Genomic DNA, 22,837 nt, shown 5'->3' with positions numbered 1-22,837 from the left:
ACAAAATGTTCAATCTGTAATATTTAAAGTACAATTTGAAAAAAAAATCCAAAAAAAGTAAAGGGAAAAATAAACATATATGGAGTGGTAAATGTGTGCATTCTTTTCCCTTAATGTAGGAGTTAACTCTAGGATCTACTTTAGAAATAATGTACAGGTAAATAGGGATCCTTTTTTCTGAAATAAGCATAATGAAATGAAGATCATTATGCATGTACATATCTGAAACCCAATAGGAACAAACTTCAAACTGAAATTCTTCCAAATATAAACATATATTTATATAGAAGAGTTACATATAAAACAAAATACAAGGACCTCTGAGGAATTGGTATCTCTGGGTGGGAACATTGGCCCATCTAGTCTGTTCTCCAGTTTATTCTCACAATGGCCAACCAACTGCACAAAGAAGTCCTCTATTCTCCCAGTAGATAATTTTTAGAGACAGTCACATTGTTGTCACGGCTAATGGTCAATACCCTCATGATTTCATGAATTGATCCAATCTCTTTTTTTCCAAGCCAACTAAGCCAGCACATCTTGTGTTAGTCAATTCCAAAATGTCATTTTATACAAGCAAAAGCACAACTGTGTACTTTCATAAGCAAGTTGTTATGGAGCATGACCTTGGGTGGGGATTGGTTTCAGAGAAATCATTTTAAAGTTACTGTGTATTCATATACCTAGTTTATGATTGTTCACATTTTTACAGTGAACACAGTCATTACACATGAATTAGGCAACTTCAGAAAAGAAGGGGAAAAAGTGACTCTGAAGATTTACTTCAGGCTTTTCTCCTGAAGATAACATGCATTATGACTAATATCTAAAACTTCAGAAAGATCATACAGTAGGCAATACTAAAAGCAAAAGGTCATAACAAGAAATGTTAGGATTTGTTTGAGTGTCAAAACTTCCTTGCATGTGGCCACACACATTATAACAGCATATTGATTCACTTAAATATTCAACAAAAAATTGGGAAATGGATTAGGCAGATAAAGTTATAAGGCATCCAATATACACCCCCCAGCCCCAACAGTATATGCAAATGAATCAGTTTCAAAATAATCTTACTCCATTCATTAATTTAAAAAAATCCTAAATTTCAACATGGATTGATTAAAACAATATGATGGTTATTAGTATGGTCGCCCATGTCAAGTACATAACTCTTGGTGGCTAACAATTGTTACGAACAAAATAAGACAATGTAATGAAAATATAAGTAACATAAATAACTAGGAAAAGATAATAGACAGTAAAAGTAATCATTCACAACAATTAATGCAAACAAGAAATGGGGCTTACCCACATCAACATTTATAGACACATATGTAAGCTTTGAGACTGAAAACAAAAACCACTTCTACTATTAATAAAATCCAATACATCTGGAGGACACATGGTTGGATAAAAGGATTTTAATTGATGGATTCACTAGAAGAAAAACACATTGGCGGATGGTGATTCCAAAGAGTAAGAAGAAATGTGGTTTCGTCGGGAAAGAAGAACGGACGTTTTTAAAGGTTGCCGAATAGGAGAATGAGACAATTGTTTGATTTATTGTATCATGGTCAAAAACCTTGAATATATATATATATATATATATATATATATATATGTATGTATGTATGTATGTATGTATGTATGTATGTATATATGTGTGTGTGTGTGTATATATATGTATGTATATATGTGTGTGTGTGTGTGTATATATATATATATATATATATATATATATATATATATATATATACACATACATACATACATACATACACACACACACACACACATACATACATACATCTACATCTACATACATACATATATATCAGTATGGCGTAAGCTCTCTGAGAGTTAGAATTAGATTTGGATAGAAAGGTCATGTCCATTTTATACTTATACCTGTTATCTCGTACATGTTTGACAAACTAAGCAAGCAAACAAGTAAATATTGGAGCTTGCTTAGTATAATAGCGCCTTGCGCGATTTAACATCTGGGGGTTGTGCAAAGGGTTTCTTTCCTATTGAAACGATTCTTACGGGAAACAATACAGTAGAGACAGCACTCAAAGGGGACGCATCCAAGAAGCACACTAGCTTCGCGGGCTAACATTTTCCCTCCCCGCAACTTTTCACATACGCCTAACTCACGTTACATTTCCGCGCTACACCTCCCACTGACTCTGAAAACACGCTTGCTGCTTTCGGAGCGGCGGCGGAACAATACAGCCGCCTTAGGCCCCACCCCCGCTGCCGCTCTAGCCTTTCTCTCTCTATTCTTCCACGAAACCGGGTGGATGAGCGCGTGCCTGCTCAGTTCTGGCGCCCGCAAAAGAGGAGGTGTGGGAGGGGGGGACGGATCGGAGAGCGTTCACAGGAAGGAAAGACCAGCCGAAACCATTGCACTCGCCGACCTTTTTTTCTATCCGCCCCCTGTTTCCTGCTGGGTGGCCTCTTCCTCTTTCTGTGCCCCTTTCTTCTATTACCTTTGTGCAGCATTGGTGAAACTCTATGACTTAAATTTCTCTGTTGGCAACTGCATTTCCTTCATCCTTTCCGAGGGTCACTTGAGTTTTTTAGGAGCTTCTTTTTTTCATCATGATATTATCTTGTAGCTATATAATCCGAAATTATAGCAGGAGTTGAGAGAGAGGGGGAATTACCAGTGGAATGATAAATTCTTGCTTGTGAGAGGTCAGGTTCTATTTGATTGCATGTCTTCTTTTATACCTATCCTGCCTTGGTTTATTTTTTTCTGAATTTATAATTGCAAATGGATGTCTCTGAAACAGTCTGTCAGGAAGCTGGTAAATCACCTCCCCTTTTACCAGACGATGTTTGTGCAAATGATCCTGGACTTGTCAAGCAAGACCATTCACACAGTTCATCATCTCCTTTCTTTGGCAACACTGAATTGCAACCTGTTGCTCCTTTCAACAGGAAAGCAGGAGGAGAGTGTAGGATTCAAGTGGTATGTTCCCTATTTCTTCCAAATTCACTGTGGCTTGACTGGTTTTGTGCAGAAATACCAAATACAAGATTGCAGATATATGTAGGATCATGAACTATCATTGATCATGAAAAAGGTACATACTTAACTGAAGGACCTTGCTACTGACATGGTAATCAAGAAGGGTGCAAAGTGGTTGAACTCATAACAATTCATCATTTATTTTTAAGTATGCTTCCGTATTAACATGTGTAGAAGAATAGATCTAAGCATTGGTTACAAATGTGTATTTGCAATACACTGACATCAGTGGGATAAATTTGTGTACTCTTAAGGATCAAAACACCCCAAAACTGTATATTTTGAAATAGAGAACAGTGTGCTTAAGATTTGCTCCTATTCTTTTACTGTATTATATTGTATAATATAACAGCTGCAGTTCTATCACATGCATATTTATATAATTTTATTTTCTACAGTTCAGTCATGTCCAACTTTCTAAGACTGAGAGAATGTGATTAACCCAAGATCACCAAACTGACTTTGTGCCTAAGGTGGTACTACAACTAGTGGTCTTCTGGTTTCTAGCTTGATGCCTTAACCAGTACACAAAACTGGCTTTCTTATATTATGTATAATTAGTTCATAATCAGCTTTTAAAAGTAATTTCAATTTTTTACTTATTAAGACTTCACTTTATTTTCACTGAAAGTGGAAGCACTTAAATGATCTGGATTGAACTAGAAAAAATAAACCAGGTGAGACCAGAAGGAAGGAGGATTCTGAATCTAGCTTCATATTTTTGCCAAGAAAATAGTATGGATATGTCAATAGAACAACAGGAGCTGAGGTCAACTAAAGACAGGCTTTTCCATTTATAATTTGAGCCATGACACAAATAATTCGTTTTTTGTGCCTTAAGCAAAAGAAACAATTGTGGGGGAACCATTTGTAGAATATAGATGTCTAAGAACCAATCCTTGAAAATAATCATAAATATTGTTTTAAAATAATATATTTCTTTAAAAATGCTCATTTGGTTGTTTTTAAAATGTGTAAGATTAGGAATCCAAACTCTTAAGTTGACTAAACTAGCTGTTTGTGGTGAGAGCTGTAATAAAAGGGATCTGGAGGATACCAATTTAGGAAAGTTGCTCTTAATATTCACTAAATTTCCTGAGAGCCTTGGTAACCTGCCAAAATGCTTGCCTGCTGTGACCCTGTGGTTATTTTGACATGTTGGCAGGGTAGAGCCTTCGCTTTTGATGCACTTAGCTTTAAAGGTTCTTGAAACATCTTGAAAGCACAGCATGAGGTCAAAGGCCATCCCTGTGACCCCCCCTCCCAGTTCAGACTATAAGGATGATGCAGTTTGTCTGTGTTATGCTAAATTGTGGATGCCGAGTTGCTCTAAAACCCAGGGCAATTATAAAAATAATCTCCTGAGATCCAAGTTCAGTGCAACAAAAGAGTTCATCACACTTGCTAGAGGGGGAAAGTGTGCACACCATGGCAGATTGGGATGCAGATTAATTGACTCCTTATACTATCTGTTGTTTTTCTTATGAGATAGATTGTTATCTCTTAAATATGCATATTCATATTGCTTTTCCTCAAAGTTTATTAGTACTTTTATGTAAGAATACTGGAATAAATATAATGTAGCTCACATTTGACTTTGAAAAAGAATAGTTGCTGATGCAGTTGTAATTGCAATAATGAAAATTGGAATTAGTTTATAATGACTTATATTGTTAATACCTTTTACAGAACAATTTCTGATTTTGTTTGATGCAGATTGGGGATATTAAAATAAAAGTTACAAACCTAACTTTTGAAAAAGAATTACTGTTTTCAACAGTTGAATGAAATGTCGGTTATAAATTTAGTAAATGTATACAGTGCATATATGAATATAATAGTTTGTTTGAAATCTGCATCTTTATATAGGATTATATTCAGAAAGAGTTGTTCTTTGTTGATCTCAGATGAGCAAGCATGTCCCCAGATCAGTTCTGATAATATCTTGAAATAGTGAGAAGCCAAGATAGCATTGGAAAGAAAGAAGGGACCAGAACAAGAGAAAGACATCAACACTGGGAGATATATAATTGTGTTTGCACAAGTTTTAAACAAGGAAAAAGGAATCATTTGTGAGGAAAAGGTTAATACTTTTTTCTGCTCAGAAATCATTGTTCTATAGTATACATAATAAAAATGTTGTATTTGTTTAAATCGGACTTGAAGAATGATAATGCAGCCTACTGGTTTATTTATTTTTATTCATTATAGTCTGTGATTATGCCAGTCTATAATGCCGAGTCTTGGCTGGATGAATGTCTGAAGTCTGTTCTGGATCAAGATTACCAAGGTTCTATTGAACTGTCTGTTTTTAATGATTCCAGCACGGTATGTACATTCATAATAATCTATTTTTACTTTTACTGTACTACTATAATTTGAATACCAGTTCCAGTTAACGTTTAATCTTTAAATGTTAAAAATTAACCTTTTGGTGCTTTTTCTTACCAGGATAATTCTATAAATATAATTAAAAAATGGCAGATTTTGTTGGAAGAAGCGGGCATTCAGGTAATACTGGGAGAGAACTACTCAACTCATCCAGGTGGAGGTAGGAGCTTTAAAACTGCATGTGTAACATTTTCCTCAGCATGAGAAATCAGGAGATATTTATGATACTTTGTATAGACATACAGTACAAATATAATTGAGCCTATGGGCTAAGAACTCAGCCTATTTGCTTTTTCTTTGGTCTCCCCTAATATAATGTTTGTTGAACAAACTAGAACTTATTAAGTAGGACCATTTGAGCTTCCCCCTGAACCCGCAATTCCCGTTTGAGGATTAGATGGCTGTGTGCCTAGCGGTGATTTTGCGTAGCTTTGTATTGTATTCCAATTGTGTCCTTACTTGGAGTGGAAAATTCCTTTTAAGTTACTGATGGTTTAGCCATCTCTTGAATGGATTACTGGAATGCGCTTTCATGAAATTGTCCTTGAAGAGCATCCAGAAGCTGCAGCTGCTTCAGAAAATGGTGGCACATGAGTGCCCTTTAATGTGTGCACATTACACCTTTGCTCCATAGGCTGAATTAGTATGCTTCTAAGTGCAGTTCAAGTTCCTAGTGATGTTGGTACTTTATAACATAGGAGTGAGTTATTTGCAGGACTGCCTCTCCCTGATCATTTCTACCCATCCCATTAGATATTGCAGAAAAAGCATATTATGATGAGCCAGATTGTTGAAAATATGCTGTAAACCACTTTGAGAGGGCTGTAAAGAACTGTGAAGCAGTATATAAGTCTAAATGCTAATGCCAATTATGAATCATATCAATTAAAGAAAGCATATCTAGTAGGATCCAGGAAAGGAGGCTATTGTGGCAGTGTGATTGAAGCTCACCTCTTTTGCTTGCACATTGTCTTGGACAAGTACAGAAAAGTTGAGCTTTGTGATGCCCTAACTGCTTTCTTGATTTTTTTTTTGACTTATCCTGATTTTCCTCTTTGGAGAATGCAGTTACTTACATCCTACTAAAGAACTAACCCAGCTCCTTTGAACATCATCCAGTGTCATTTGCACATGCGTTAGACTTAGATGCTCCATTTTTACTGCCAAAGAGAAATACCTTCTTAAAGTTTGATCTAATATTAAGCCATAACTGCAAAATTAATAAATTTTATTAAATATAATTGAATGGGGATGTTGCCAGATAAAATTTGGAAATCAGTGAGCATCAGTTGGATACATTTAAAAATCCACTGTAAATCACCCTGCCTTGCCTGGCAAAAAAAAAAAAAGAAATATTTTGTATCTTACATTTCTGGAAATATATCCCTGTTTTTTTTTTGTTTTGTTTTCTTGTCAATTTTTAATATGCACTTCAGAAACACATATCTGTTCTTGTACAAGGTATAACTTGGTTGAAAGGGCCAGTAAAGAAAAAGTGTTTGTTGTAGGCTGGGAAGAAGCCAGTCCGGTTGTATGCTAGACTGAAAAGTATGAATAATGTTAAATTTGTGATACCAGCCAAAACAAATAGCTCCAGTGTTGTTGGAAATGGCTGGAAAGTAACGGATTCAAATTGAATTGCCAAGTGTAACCAGTCTAGAATGGAGAGCAGTTTGTTGGGGTGTGAACTGTGAATGGTTTGTATTGAGTTTTAAAGTTGTTGTACTTTTTGGGTGAGATGGCTAAAAAAAAAGCAGGAGAAAGAATAAATTGCATTTAGAGAATGTTACTAAGACATTTTAATTTGTTTCCACTTTAATTTTTGTATGCTCATAAACACTTTATGCAATGGGTAATGCAATCAGGATTGCCTTTTGCTATTAAGATTATTTGGAAGCTGCAATTAAATGAAAAAGCTGGAAAATGTGCTGTGGATATGCTAATCATCTCTTTTTCTCTGTCACACACACATCTTCGTATAACTATGTATATACCTTCACAGTTTGTATTTTATTTATGAGAAAGAAAAATGTGACTTTAAGATGACCCATTTCCCAGAAATGGAAAATAGTGAAAAGAAAATTATTTCTAAATACAGACAAACATCTTGCATGTTTCTGTTTTCCCAATATGTCACCATGACTATTCAAGTCCTTACTCCAGTCCTGGAGGTATTTTTTTTCTCTAATAATCATGTACATAGGTGCACTGCTGGATCCACACTCCAGAAAAATCGCACAGCAGGAAAAAATAATATTAACTGAATTTAACACCCACTGAATAAAATAAATTGCCTGTAAAATAAAATATCCCATTTATAAAATGAATGAATCTTTCACATGAAATTCCAACCATTTTTTTCTTTTGCAGCCCACTCTGATAGGTAGAAACAATCAAAAGTGTGTGCTCAAATGTGTGCTCGCGCATGTGCGAGCACAAACACACACACACACTTTTTCATCTTTCTACCCAGATCCAAAACAACAATAACAACAAAGCAAAAGAAAACAAAAAGGCTGGGCTGGGATAAAGATAATAGGTAACTGTTTAAGGGAGAGAAAGTGACACAAAAGTGGGAATAAAATTTGATGGAGATGAGGCAAGGGAAAGAGAATGAACAGGAAATGGAAGAAAAGAAAGAATTCTTTTGGCAAAACAGAAAAGGTTAACATGTAGCATGCAAATAACTCATCCCAGGCATCCACTGTTTTTTAGCCATCTATAATCATTTGAAACGCCTCCTCTATTCTTATGTTTAAAAAAAGCTTTTTTCTCTACTTGTAATGTATAAGCCAGCAGGGTTAATTGCATTTCACCTAGCATATAGCAATAGCACTTAGACTTATATACCACTTCATAGTGCTTTACAGCCCTCTCTGAGTGGTTTACAGAGTCAGCATATTGTCCTCAACAAACTGGGTCGTCATTTTACCGACCTCAGAAGAATGGAATATAAATAGTTTGATTTCATTGTTTACTTTTTGTCTGCTCCAATAAGAAGACACATAAGTGCTTTACAGTATGCATTCAGTAATAGGGTTAAAAAAAGTGATAGAAAGCCTCAAGAAAACTAGGCACCCACAACATACTGGTCACACTACATTCCCAAAATGTGCCCACATTCAGCACATTCAATACTCCATTGTGGAAATAGGGGTAACTATCTCAGGAACTTTTCTGTTGGTTTGAAACCCAGAAATTTTAAGAAGAATGGACACATGCTTTCAAAATTTGATTTTAATTATGAATAGTGACCCACAAAGTCAGGATCACTCATAATACTAAGCCATAACTGTTTGTGGGGACTTTTGGCTTAGTATGATTATCATTACTAACTAGCATTCTTGAGTGTTGTAAAACACCATAGCAGCAAATAGCTTCACATTAAAGTGTACCATTAATCACTTCTCTCAATATTACTTTTTTTCCCAAGGCCATGTTGCTTGGTGGAGTTTTTTTAATATTAAAAAAGAAGATTTTTAGCCATTTTTGCAACATACTGTGAACATATTGTGAGAAAATATTCCCAGTTTTATTCATACACTAGTCTGTTCAAACACTGTGTCTAGTCCTTGTGTGTTCTAGTTTCGTAGATAAGTTAAACATTTAAGGCTAATTAACCTACAGTTAATTCAGATTATCTCTATCTGTTGCTTGGATTGTTCAGTAATTCATTAAAGTTATTCCATATTTATGTTTCACAAGCTTTGAATTTCATTCTTTAGACATGCTCCAAAAATAGACTTTTTCTTGAAACCAGTTTAACACTTTTTAAAGTTGACTATTTATACATTTTCAGAAAAAAAATATTTGTTTTGGATTTCTGCTACTAGGGTTAATTACTTAAAAATTAATTAGAAATTAATTTTTAAATCTTTAAATTGTCACATTGGAATAATTTTTAAAAAAAAATCTACATTTTTTTCTGCAAAATGGAAAAAATGTTTTTTCTATTTACATTACTTTAGATTTTCTCAGGTTTTGCTATGTAAGTTGAGGAAAGGTGTATAAGAAGAGGGATTGCTAGGTATAAATCCTTTTTAATGCAGAATATGTGCATTTGAAGAGCCTGTTTAGCTGGAAATGTTGGTCCCTATATCCTTAGTGGTTTAGTTTGCTGTAGTTATGATTAGTTAACATGTGTAGAGAGTATTCCCTTTGAAACAAGCCCCTCTCCAGCCCCCAGGGATGAAACAATGTGACAGTCTTCACATCCCGTGTTTACACTGGATTAAGATTCATTTCTGGTTCTTTTCTGTCATGGAAAAGGAACAAGAAAAACAAAAGGGAAAACTCCCCACAAAAGAGAGGGTCAGTGCTTTTAAAGAAACTACCACAAAACTACTTCTTTCCAAGAGTGAGGAATGTTAATATCTCATGGGGTCTTAGGTTTTTACTCCTGTGGCCATGGCAACATGTTCTTTTCAGTAATGGAGCAGGCCTTACAAAATCACCAAGGCCTGGCACAGACATTTGACTCTCCTCAGTAGAGCAGTATCACAATGCATTCCTTGCTCATGCCAAAGGCAAGATTCATAGTCCCGTTTTAAAGTTTTTGTACATGTTCTGGACCCGGCGTGCAACCATGCCAGGGGCCAGTCAGCTTTAAACTTCACGCTTTAGGATTGGTGTTTCTCAGATCAGTTTATTAACAGGAATTATTAGTAGCAACAGCATAGTACAGAATGAAATATCTAGAATCATAGTTGCCTTGATATCAAAAAAGGTTGCTGTGAACAGCTGATGGCTAAACTGTTTTAGTACCTTAAACATCTGTTTCTCCAATTTAATACCTTGTTCCATTATAATCTGCACTTCAACAGGTTGTTCCTCCTTTGCCTCAAATAACTTAATTCTTAAATCTCTTAATAATTATTTCACACGAGCAGGTTGTTTTTTTCCTTTGGCTCAAACTCATCACTGCTCACTGTCTTGTCTGTTTATTTACATTTCAATGTTTATTTCATTTTTAAAAAAATATATATTTCATTTTTGCATTATAATTATTTTAGTTGATTAATTTGTAGTAATTGAATAATTGTTATTCATTGGTCCATTGTATTTTTTACTGTCTAATAATATGAGTTAGCTGGACAAAGTATGAAAAACAACATAAAATAGCATAAAAACAAATGTGCAGAACAAAGTACTAGATGCAGGGTAAAATGATAATGAATGGCAAATAAACATGAAGGATATCAAATAGAACATTTGAATTTTTGCTTTACATTTTCAAAAACTACAATTTTATGCTTAGTGATTGAACTATATTTTTATACTTGCATTTGGTGTGTGTATGTTGTTAACATATTGAATCAAATGAATGTTTTCATTCCTGTGGCCACATGAAATCACGAGCTGACGGATACAAAGTTTAGTTCATATAGGAGTTATAACTATATACGTTTAAGCCACAAAGGTCAACAAAGAATTTTCATTCTCAATGTCTTTTGCTATAAAATTTTTAGAAAAATATTAGATTGATATATTGAGACTGCAAAAATCAAGAAAGTGGGGATAAAAACAGATTTTTCTAAGAAGGGATCAAACTAGTTCCAATTATAGTACTAAAAATGAATAATGCATATGTTCACAGGAACCATCTTTTTTTTGTTCAATCTAGAACCATGGAAAAAATAATCAGTGGAATGGCTTGGCTATTGAAGTTGTGCATGCTCCATCACTGGAGGTTTTTAAGAAGGAATTGAACACACATTTGTCTGGAATGGTATCTCCTGCTTGAGCAGTGACTTGGATTAGAAGACCTTCAAGGTCCCTTCCAACTGTGTAATTCTATTATTTGGATAATAATGCAGCACTCTACATAGATACATTATAAATTGCTGGCATCTGAACAACATTAAACCTTGATTAAATAAAATTTGAATGGTAGGGGTGTCCATTCCATCTGTCCAATTAACATAATAATATTTGCATACATAAATTAGTGTAAAATACAATACATACTTAAACAAAAGTGCATTGATGCACATCATGTCAATTGTATACAGTAAACTTCTTTGGAAATACTTGGCTTTGCCCATTGTTTGGAAATGAAATGTTAAATAAATTTTTTCCTCTTGTATCTGAGGTTTGGACCTTTACTCCAAACGGAGCTTTACTATAATGTTTCTTTCAAACCATAGAAAGAGAAGGAAAACATTGTCATTTCATATGGATGCAAATCAGGATTTATTTTGGATGCTCAAGCCAAACTATAGCTGCTTAATGAGAATATACTTCAGATGTATTTTGGAAAGAATGCTAATTTGTATAGGTATTTGGGCCTTTTAAGTTTAATGTTACATAATTTCAAGTATAAAATATAAATTGCATTGATTTTCATATACTGCATTGACTTTATTTTATCAACAGTTGGCTTTGCTAAAAATCATGCTATTGATCAGAGCTCAGGGGAGTATCTCTGCTTTCTGGACTCGGTAAGTCTTTTCCAGGAATTGTTTATTAAATGTAATATAAAAATGTATATTTTCAACTGTCTTGTTCATCTCTTTTTCTTATCATATAAATGTGGCTGATAGTTTTTGATAGATTTATGTGTGTTTCATGGAGAATTATTTGATACATATTGCAGCTATTTCTACATAGACCCTTACTTATTAAAATAGGATTATAAAGACTATAGTGTCACCAGAAGTGAAGGTTGCTGAGATTCCCATAAATAGCTAGTGGGCCACATTTTTTTGATCTTTGATTTAATGATCAAAATTGAAATGACACACTCCATTGATTTGGAACAATGGAATGTTACAAACTATGACATTGCTTCAGGCATAAAGTAAGACAATTTTATTCAACAAGGTGCTCTCCAAATGTTTTTGATTATTGTTCCCATAATTCTCATGGTTGACTTTCGAAGTGTTTGAACCTTTCCCATTCTTTTTTAACCATATAAGTTAAATAGGTGGTACTTTTACTTCAAGTCCAGTATCTTAGATAAAAAATACATATATTAGTTGTGTGAGAAAATTTAGTGGTAGTCCATGGGGTCACAACAGCATTGCTAACTAATACTTTCAGATTCTCAGAATAGTGGAGTGGGACTTAAATAAGTTACGTTATGTTCTGTTTAAATATTCAACATTGCAGGTAAGAGCTTCTACAAGTGAACCCAGAATTGATGAGATCATGTTTCTTAGGAGGATGAGTGCTTTAACTACAGCAACAAATGACACCTTTTCTTTTCCTCCAGAGACCTTCTCTGTGTTGCTGCCAGAAGCATGTAAGCATTTGGCAATTAGGAGGAGGCTAATCTAGCAGAAATGCTGCTTTTGGCAGATTGCTATATTAATTGTCTTGCCAGAATCATTTAGACCTCCCAGTGTGCTTTTCCTTCTTTTACCTTAAAGGAGCCATAACAATGATGAGAACAAAACTAGAGACAGTTAATTTCTAATATAAGCAAACAAGCTTTATTGAATTAGCTTACTGTATGAATACTGTATGAATAATTAGTCTTATATGTCTGCACAGTTCTAACTTCAAATCCCTTCTTATCAAATATAAATTTGCACCTGGAATTTTACATCTCAAGAAACCCTCTGTACTGTAGATGCTTCTATTATAATATTGCTATCATGAACAATTATAGTTAAAGTTGTTGGGATAGCTCATCCACATCACAGGTGTCAACCTCATGGCATCAAATTGCCGTAATGTGACGTTTTGCAACATTTTTTTCCTTAGTGGAGCTGGGGTGGGCGTGGCTTGCACATGATGCATCTGGCTCGCGCGTGGCCAGTTTGACACTCCTGAATTACATCATGAATACATAAGAAAAAACTTAAACAATCAGAGTCTCTCAGGTATTAATTTTTAGTTTGCTGTTGCTACTTCTCAAAAGTTACTTAATAAGGTATCTCTAATGTGGTAAGCTTATTTAGAAAATTGTGACAGTTCATCAGTATATATTTTTTACATTAAAAAAAATATGGGCTACTTATTGGTCACTAACTGAATTAGTTGGCCAATGAAACTGGGAAGTTAATCCCAGTTAACTTTTGTTTCCCCATCCACTCTTTTCCCCCAGTAGAACTTCAAAACTAAAAGTCAAGTTTGAAGATCTAGATTTTAAAGCTTATGTCTACTTTATTAGTGGAGTAATTATTCTCTCTTGGATTAGCTAGCAGTGTTTCTTGGTTTGAAAGTATCTAATAAAATACTGGATCCCTGCCAAATTCTGTTTTTGCTGTTGCATTTCAACACAGTAATCTTGGATTGCTTGTGAGACTTGAGTTCTAGGAGACTGGTTCTGTGTTGTTCATCTCTGACTGGACAATAGTGACCATAATCACTTTGCCTGGCAGATATAAAGGAGTACATGAGATTACAATATCCCTTCTTCCTTGGTATTCATAATCTGACACCCCCCCAACCCTCCAGTGCCTTTGGTTGATTTTGCTATAGTGTTTGGTTGAGAGTGACAGCATTGAAATGTTTGCTTCCTGGAAACTTTACTTTCAGCAGACCTCTTCTGTTAATTCTAAACTACAAATGCTCAGACTCAGGAGAAAGCATAAATTGTCTTTCTGCAAGTATCTGTTTCCTGAATATCATGGAGATTTTATTTCAAGATCGTAAAAGAAAACTAAAGTAAAGAACAGCAGAATGGGGCCTGTAGCCCTCATCAGGAGATTGACAGATCCTCCCAAGAATATGAGAATTGTCATCCTCCTGTGCGCTGCTTGGAGAGTCCAAGCATGGGTTAAATTCAGTCTATCTGCCCTAGGACTGAGTAGATTTTTTCTTAACCAAGCTTCCCTTTGCCTCGTTGAGTTCAGTTTAAAAACTCAGTCCGCCCGTCAGGACTATTTTTGGGGAGCTCCTCAGTCCTTTGTCAGATAGACTGGGCCTCTCCAAGCAATTCACAGTAGATTTTAGCTATTAATTAATTAGTGCTGTACTAGGTAGATTAGGTAAGGAAAAAGAATTGGCTTGCCTTTGAAATCCTGCTGAGGTAGCTGTTGGACCTCCGACCTGCTGCTGGTGGCACGCAGAGGTCGGAAAGGCAGAAGCAACTTGTCCGGAGGCTGCCGGCAAGTGCGGGGACAGCAGGAGGCTTCCTGCGCATTTCCAGGCCGTCCACAGCATTAGGAGCCTCCGAATCGAGCCATAGTGGACGCGGCAGCGTTTCTTTCAGTTCGAGGAGCGTGGCAGCCGTCTTGGAAGCATGTTTCTTCGTGCGCTTTCCTGGGCCGCTAATTGAGACACCAGCAAGCACCAGAGGACTTTTCTCAGTGCGAAGCCGGCTGACTAGCGTCTGGTGTCCTTCAAATTACTGTAGCTTCCATTTTCAATAAGCCAGCTCATCCGCTTTTATCTCAACCCCCAAGACCAGTGAAGATGGCAGATGAAGGTTTGGTTGCAAGGGAGGAGCTGGCAGGACCCTCTTCGAAGCGCAGTAGGCCAGATCTTCCACCTCAAGGGGGGAAAGGGCAGAAGGGCACTGAGGGGAAGAAATCCCATAGTTCCTCAGGGAGCAAGAACTCAGAGAAACATGAGGCCTTAGAGGGGAGGTGTGATAAGCCTCAGGGCCAGGACATATCACCTGAGTGTGAAGCAGCAGTGGCACATTCCTCTCCTGCCAGGCCTGAGGATGGGGAAGCTCCCTCACACCAAGGGGTTCAGTCACCATCCTTCAGTGACCGGGAATCTCAGGTCGGGTCTCCCAAGGCCTCCCTGAGGTATCCAGATTCTCCTAGTTCCTCCATGAGGGAGGAATTGGAGCCCTTTCAATGTATCCTTCCTGAGGAGGATTCCTCAGCCCCTGTTAGGCGCAAGCATCACCTGGGCTCCTCCTGGTCTACACGTGCAGAGGACACAGGTCTGGCGCTGTCAGCTGAAATGAGGGAGGTAATCTCCCTAACCATCTCCCAGGGCATTGCAGAAGGGATCGGTCAAAAGGAATCCTGAGGTGGCAGGCCTTCCAAGGCCAGTCATCATTCCATTGACAACAGGGATTGCACCCCCAATTCTCCAGGCACCTCAGTTACGCCAGAGGCATCTGACTGGGAAGAGGAGGCCGCAGACTAATTTGAATTGTTGGAGGATGAGGATATGCCCCCCGATAAACCTGCCTTAATGGGCCTCTTCAAACTGTCTGTATTGAAAGCCTTCTTGTACAAGGCCAGGGCTTCCACGGAACTAGGTCCATCTGATCCTAAAGATAAAGCTGTACCCTCTACTTCCCAGGATCCCAAGCAAGACCTCTTTAAGGAGAACGCTCCAGCTCAGGAGCTGATTCCGGTCCCCGACTTGTTTATGGATGTTGTCCAGCGCCAATGGGCGCAGCCAGGTACATTGGCTAATCCTAGTGGGGGAGACAGAAATGTATACTCCCTAGAAGCTAAGATGGAGGGTATGCCCCGGTGGTCTCATTGACTTTTAATTCAGCCTTGCCGGCAGGCCTTCTAAACAATCTCAAGGCAGAGGACAAAAGGGCGTAAAGAGCCTGCCATAAGACTCACCAGGCGGCCACCCGGGCCATCAAGGCATCAACTTCTGCATCATTCTTCACGAGGGCATCCTTACTCTGGTTACGCCAATTGAGATCTAAACCTCCCTCGGAGGGGTCTCGGTGGTGTCATGATCTCAATAGGATTGTAATAGCTGTGGAATACTCCGCAGACGCTTCCTTGAATGTGGCAAAGTTCGCCTCTCAAGCACTGGCCCCCAATGTGACCTCACGCTGCCTGCTATGGCTTCGCCACTGGCAGGCGGATATGAAGGCAAAATGGAAGCTGGCCTCAGCTCCATTTAAGGGGGTTGAACATCTCTTTGGAAATTCATTAGACAAACTATTAATAGAGACGAAGGACAAACGAAAGATCCTTCTATCCACCCATAAAAAGAATGAGAGGAAGGGCTCCAACTCCTTCAGGAAACAGCCATTTCGTGCTCAAGACAGCGTGCAGACTTCTTCCTCCTACTCTTATCAAAAAGCATACCCCCAATCTAGCGATAGGAACCAGGACAGGAATTCCTTTGGGTACCGAGGTAGGCAGCAACAAGGTTCCTTTCAAAAGCCCTTTCATGGCAGTTCCAACAACCACCAATTAGGCAAGGCAAGTGACCGCCAAAGCGATCCTCCTATCAGCAGCCGGCTACAACTCTATGCCAACTGGTGGAGGAAATCACCATGGATACGTGGATTCTCAACACCATCAGGAGGGTTCTTGTCCTAGAATTTCTGACATTCCCTCTGCGAACGTTCATCTGTTGCCCCCTCCACCAAAACCCCCTCCAGAGGTCCCTCATGCAGGCAGAGATTCAACACCTGCTGCAAATAAAAGCCGTAGCGCCCATTCCAACAAACCAGGAAGGGAGTGGAATCTATTCCATTCTCTTCCTGGTCCCCAACAGCACAGGGGAGTGGAGGGCCATCTTGGAACTGAAGCGCCTAAAACAACATCTGGCCTACAAGCACTTCAAGATGCAGTCCCTCCAGTCGATCCTGGACTGCATAAAGCAGGGGGACCTGCTAACCTCCATAGACTTGAAAGAAGCTTACCTGCACATGCCCATCCATGCATCGCACAGAAGGTTCCTGCGATTCCATTACGACGGGAGACATTATCAGTACAGGGCACTCCCCTTCGGCCTCTCGTCAGTGCCCAGGACCATCACAAAGCTTCTGGCAGCAAGAGCGGCTCATCTCCGCATGTGTCCAATACGCCTGTGTCCGATACGCTACCTGGACGACATCATCATCCAGTCCTCGAGTCGCGACCAAGCCCAGAGAGACATATGGACTCTACAACGACAATGGCTTTTTGGTTAACCGAAAGAAGAATCATCTCGAGCCAACCACAAGAATTCAACACCTCGGCACCATTATAGACTCGATATCTTGCCAGGTGTTCCTCTCTCCAGACCATCTATGCAATCTCAAGAATAGAATTCATTTGTGCAGGAGGACCAAATCAGTACCGATTGTCAAACTATCACAGCTTCTTGGCATCATGATCTCTTGCCTGAAGATAGTTCTCTGGGCGTGACTTCATGCCAGGGAACTACAGTGGTTCCTCTGCCGATGCAGCAGTCAAAGGTCAGATATTATCCCAGACAGGTTCGTCCTCCTCAGAAAGTGCTGTGTTCCCTCGACTGGTGGCACTTGACTGCAGTTCAAGGAACCCGAAAGAGTCGTAGTCATGTCAGATGCCATTCTCTATGGATGGGGAGCACATTGCCAGGGGCAGCTGACACAAGGAAGATGGTTGCAGGGGGAGGCAGCTCAAAGCATAAATTGGCTAGAGCTGAGAGTGGTCAGGATCGCCCTATGATGGTTTTCGGCGCAGATTGTGGGTCGCCATGTACTGTTACCTACAGACAACATTGCAACAAAGGCCCACATAAACCGGCAGGGCAGCACCCACTCCAGGAGGCTCATGACTGAAGTGGAGTCTCTGGGAAGGTGGGCAGAATGTCACCTAGCATAATTGTGTAAAGACAGATGCCTTGCGTCTAAAATGAGTTAAATAGTTCTGCTTTCTCGCTGTTGCTTGTCACCTTCTTGCCACTTTCTCTCAACAATGGACCAATTGTTTCCTTAAACTTTTTCTTGTTTTTAACATGTTGGAAGAAGCTTTTTTTGTTATTTTTTTACTTTTGTGGCAAACCTTTCTTCATTGTGAGCCTTAGCTTTCCTTACTTCATCTTTACAGGCTCAGGCTATTTGCTGATATTCTGCCTTAGTTATGTCCCCCTCTTTCCACTTTTTATACTTATCCTTTTTGTCTTTCAATTTGTCAGAGAATTGTTTATGCAGCCATGCTTGTTTCTTTTGGGAGCTGTTATTTTTCTTCTTCATTGGTATTGTGCTAGACTGGGCTTTTGTAATCTCATTTTTCAAAATTTCTCAAGCTTCTTGAGTTGTTTTCACCTTGAGGATTCTCATCCATGGAATTCTTCCCAAGCTCTCTCTAAGTTTATTGAAATTAGCTCTCTTAAAATCCAAGACTCTACTTGTTCCAAAAAGAGATGCCATCCATCAAGTGATGAATGTTCTTGAAGCAATTCTGTTTTCTCCTATAGTAGAGAACATCTTTTTTGTTAATTTATCCTTACTCATTCTGCTATTTTGCTTCTGAATATATAACAAGAGGTATTGGATTTGCTTAAGTCCTATGATCCTTGCTTTACCCAAAACATGAATTTGACTATTTTTTCTTTTTTTTTCTTCTCTCCTTTCTTGTCTTGATGGCTATCAAGTTAGCATAACATCATCAAAACAAAGTATGTTTGACTGTGAGACCATACTTATTAATGACCCTGAGCTGTGGAGAAAATGCATTAATAACAAAGATATTTCTATAATTTGTATTTCCTTATTTATCATATTTGTGCGTTACCTCATCAAATGATAGGTTACAAGAAAATGAATTCCCAAATGAAAAAGATTTTATCACAAACAAATATAATTGCACCTATGCTAGATTCATATTTACTACCAGTCTTGTTGTTCTTGTTTAAAGGTTCTTTGGAGAAACACTAGTTTTTTTTACTATATGTCGATGAAGATTCTGAGTCATCCATGTAAAATTGTCTGGAAAATAGAATCATGGACTTATTTTATGTTATGTTTGAGATGTTTTGCTGCTTTTCCAAGCAGTTTCTTCACTCATGACTCTGCTGAGTCAACTTGTTCAGACTGAAGAAGCTGCTTGGATGAGTAGTAAAAAAGTCTTAAACCCATAAAAAATAAGTTCAGTTGCCATGGGACTTAATTTTAGACGAGAGGGCAGATCTGGCATGTATTACTGAAACCTGGCTGGGCGCGGAGGGAGGAGTCCCCCTCGTAGAGATGTGCCCAGACGGATTTCAGGTGCTTCATCAGCCGAGAGCCCAGGGAAGGGGTGGCGGTGTGGCTATTGTTATCCGGGAGTCTTTAGTACCTCGTAGGATCCCTGCTCCGGAGCTTGTCGGGTGTGAGTCCCTGCTGGTGAAGTTGGACCTCAAGGGTCAAGTGGGCCTGCTGCTAACGTACCTGCCTCCCAACAGCGTTGCAGCAGCCCTCCCCTCGCTCCTCGAGTCAGTAGCCGAGCTAGCAATTGAGTTCCCCAGGCTTATGGTCCTGGGGGACTTCAATCTGCCTTCGCTCGGTGAACACTCTGATGGGGCGCAGGAGTTCATGGCTTCCATGACGGCCATGGGCGTGACCCAGGTAATTCGGGGCCCAACCCATTCAGCGGGTCACATGCTCGACCTCGTATTCCTCTCGGAGCAGTGGACTTGTGATCTTGGTCTGAGGGGTAATGAGGTCATACCCCTGTCGTGGTCAGACCACTGCCTACTGAGGCTTGACTTTCGGAGGCCAAACCCCCACTGTAGGGAGGAGGAACCGACCAGGTGGTTCCACCCCAGGCGACTTATGGACCCTTTGAGGTTCCAGACGGAGCTTGGGGTTATTCCTGATACTCTCGCCCACAGTTCGGTGGAGACTCTGGTTGCTGCCTGGCACTCGGCAGCATCGGAATCCCTTGACCGGATTGCGCCACTACGGCCCCTCCGGGTCGGCAGATCCCGGAGGCTTCCTTGGAGATGCCTAGAGCACCTATGGAGGTACGATAAATCCGAATCGAACCAAGCACTCTTAACAACCTGCACCAAGGAATACATCAGGGCATTGAGGACAGCAAAAAGAACGTATATTGCCACCTTGGTTGCGTTCTGCTGAGTCCCGCCCAGCCGCCCTGTTTAGGATAACCCGCTCCCTCCTAAATAGGAGGGATACGGGGGACCCCTTGCAGGGTAGGGCTGAGGATTATGTCCAGTTCTTAGTGGAGAAAGTTGCCCGGTTTCGGTCGGATTTGGACTCCACCTTTGCAGATCCAGCCGAGGCACAAGGGGATAAATTGGCAGACCATCTCTGGGTTGAGTTTCAGGATGTTGCCCCTGGAGATGTGGACAAGGCCATAAGAGCTGTGAGTGCCTCCACTTGTGTACTGGACCCGTGTCCCTCCTGGCTGGTTGCCAACAGCAGTGAGGTGACACGAGGCTGGATCCAGGCGGTCGTTACCGCCTCCCTTCGGGAGGGGCACTTCCCCGCCGCACTTAAAGCGGCGGTGGTGAGACCCCTCCTGAAGAAACCATCTTTGGATCCAGCCGTTCTTAACAATTACCGTCCAGTCTCCAACCTCCCCTTTGTTGGGAAGGTTGTTGAGAAGGTGGTGGCCTTCCAGCTTCAACGGTCCTTGGAGGAAGCTAGTTACCTTGACCCTTTCCAGTCCCGCTTCAGACCTGGTTACAGCACAGAAACCGCTTTGGTCGCATTGACCGATGATCTCTGGAGAGCCAGGGATGGAGGCCATGCATCCATCCTGGTTCTCCTTGACCTCTCGGCGGCTTTCGATACCATCGACCATGGTATCCTTCTGCGACGACTGCGGGAGGTGGGGGTGGGAGGCACTGTTTTGCAGTGGTTCTCCTACCTCTTGGACAGGTCGCAGTCGGTGTTGGTTGGGGGGCAGAGATCGACCCCTAGGCCCCTAACATATGGGGTGCCGCAGGGTTCGGTCTTATCCCCCCTACTATTTAACATCTACATGAAACCGCTGGGCGAGATCATTCGGAGGCCCGGGATAAGATACCACCAATACGCGGACGATACTCAGCTGTATCTGTCCGCCCCGTGCCAACTCAATGAAGCGGTGGACGTGATGAACCGGGGTCTCGAAGCCGTTAGGGACTGGATGAGAGCTAACAAACTGGTACTCAACCCGGACAAGACCGAGTGGCTGTTGTGTTTCCCTCCCAATAATTTGGCTAGTGTTCCATCACTCAGGCTGGGGGCCAAATTTTATACCCCTCAGACAGGGTTCGCAACTTGGGAGTCCTCCTGGACCCACAGCTGACCTTTGACCACCACCTGTCGGCTGTGACCAGGGGGGCATTTGCCCAGGTTCGCCTGGTGCGCCAGTTGAGACCCTACCTGAACCGGGAGGCTCTCACAACGGTCACTCGGGCCCTTGTGACCTCTAGGCTGGAATACTGCAACGTGCTCTACATGGGGCTGCCCTTGAAGAGCATCCGGCGACTTCAGCTAGTCCAGAATGCGGCCGCGCGAGTGATTGTGGGCGCACCGCGGTTCGCCCACATAACACCTATCCTCCGCGAGCTGCGCTGGCTACCTGTTGATCTCCGGGTGCGCTTCAAGGTGTTACTTACCACCCATAAAGCCCTCCATGGTAGTTGATCTGAGTACTTGAGAGACCGCCTCCTGCCAATTACCTCCCTACGACCTATTAGATCACACAGATTAGGCCTCCTCCGAGTTCCATCCGCCAGTCAGTGTCGACTGGCAACTACGCGGAGGAGAGCCTTTTCAGTAGTAGCTCCGACCCTTTGGAACGATCTCCCCGTGGAGATTCGCACCCTCACCACCGTCCAGACCTTCTGCACAGCCCTCAAGACCTGGCTATCCCATCAGGCCTGGGGATAAAGATTCTAATCCGTCCCCACCCGAATGATGAATGAATGTTGTGTTCTATTTTTACTTATGTATTGTCTCATGTCTTGTCTTGTATTCCCCTCCCCACAAATTGTAAGCCGCCCTGAGTCCCCTCAGGGAAAAGGGCGGCCTATAAATAATAAACAAATACAAATACAAATACAAATGATTCCATTTTCCGGACTGTTTTTACTAATTTTCAAAATGTGAATAAGGAACAGGCGATTTTAATTTCAGGAAGCACTTGGTGAATTAGAACTAGTGTCAGGAAGCACAGAGTTAATTGTACCAGACCAATTGAATTCTGATCTATTGAGGCAGAGAAGAATGAGTCAATATGGCAAAATAGCTAGAATGTTGGACTAGGCCAAGAATACCCAGGTTCAAGTCCAATCAAAGCATTGGAAGCTCATTGTGTGATTTGGGGCCAGTCTTTGTATTTTATCCAGCTTTCCATAATTGTTGATATGGGGAAAATTGAAAGAGAAAGTATTGGTCATTGAATTGAGGGAAAAGTGGAAGGAACTTTTTAAATTTTTAAATTTCTGATGAAGCAAAAAATATCCAGGATATTCAGTCAGAAGCTGTGCCCATGCTAATAGGGGATAGAATATTCAATTTATACACAAATGCATTATTAAGAACATATGTGTATTTTAAAAGACTTCAAAACAACTAAAGCAAGCTATTTTTACAATAAATGCTTGAACAATATTAATTGTTCTTTACTATGGCAACAGTAATTTTGCTAGATGAACTTTATAGTTTAAGAAGCTGCTGAATACAAATCTAATCTGATAGTTTCCCAGTTTTTGGGAGGCAGTTTTTGGATATTTGAAATAATATTTTGTAGAAGTCAAAAATGTAAAAAGCTATTTCAGTTTTTTTAAGTGAAAATACAGAAAATGTCAACATGCACAGATATAATCATATTTATA

General features: G+C 40.0%; 1 protein-coding gene across 1 annotated transcript in view; it reads left to right on the top strand.

Moving 5' to 3' along the window:
• The first annotated feature begins 2,313 nt into the window (after nt 1-2,313).
• The window catches only part of B3GNTL1 (UDP-GlcNAc:betaGal beta-1,3-N-acetylglucosaminyltransferase like 1), a 148,333-nt gene continuing 127,809 nt past the window's right edge, over nt 2,314-22,837 (top strand). The window contains exons 1-4 of the mRNA XM_032212032.1: nt 2,314-2,980; nt 5,252-5,368; nt 5,492-5,591; nt 11,807-11,871. Coding sequence (XP_032067923.1) covers nt 2,783-2,980; nt 5,252-5,368; nt 5,492-5,591; nt 11,807-11,871 — 480 coding nt within the window. The 5' untranslated portion in view covers nt 2,314-2,782. The remainder of the gene's footprint in view (nt 2,981-5,251; nt 5,369-5,491; nt 5,592-11,806; nt 11,872-22,837) is intronic.

Source organism: Thamnophis elegans, chromosome 2, assembly GCF_009769535.1.
Source record: "Thamnophis elegans isolate rThaEle1 chromosome 2, rThaEle1.pri, whole genome shotgun sequence".
Lineage (NCBI taxonomy): Eukaryota > Metazoa > Chordata > Lepidosauria > Squamata > Colubridae > Thamnophis > Thamnophis elegans.
Note: the sequence above shows the minus strand (reverse complement) of the source record. Positions and strands in the feature narration are given on the sequence as shown.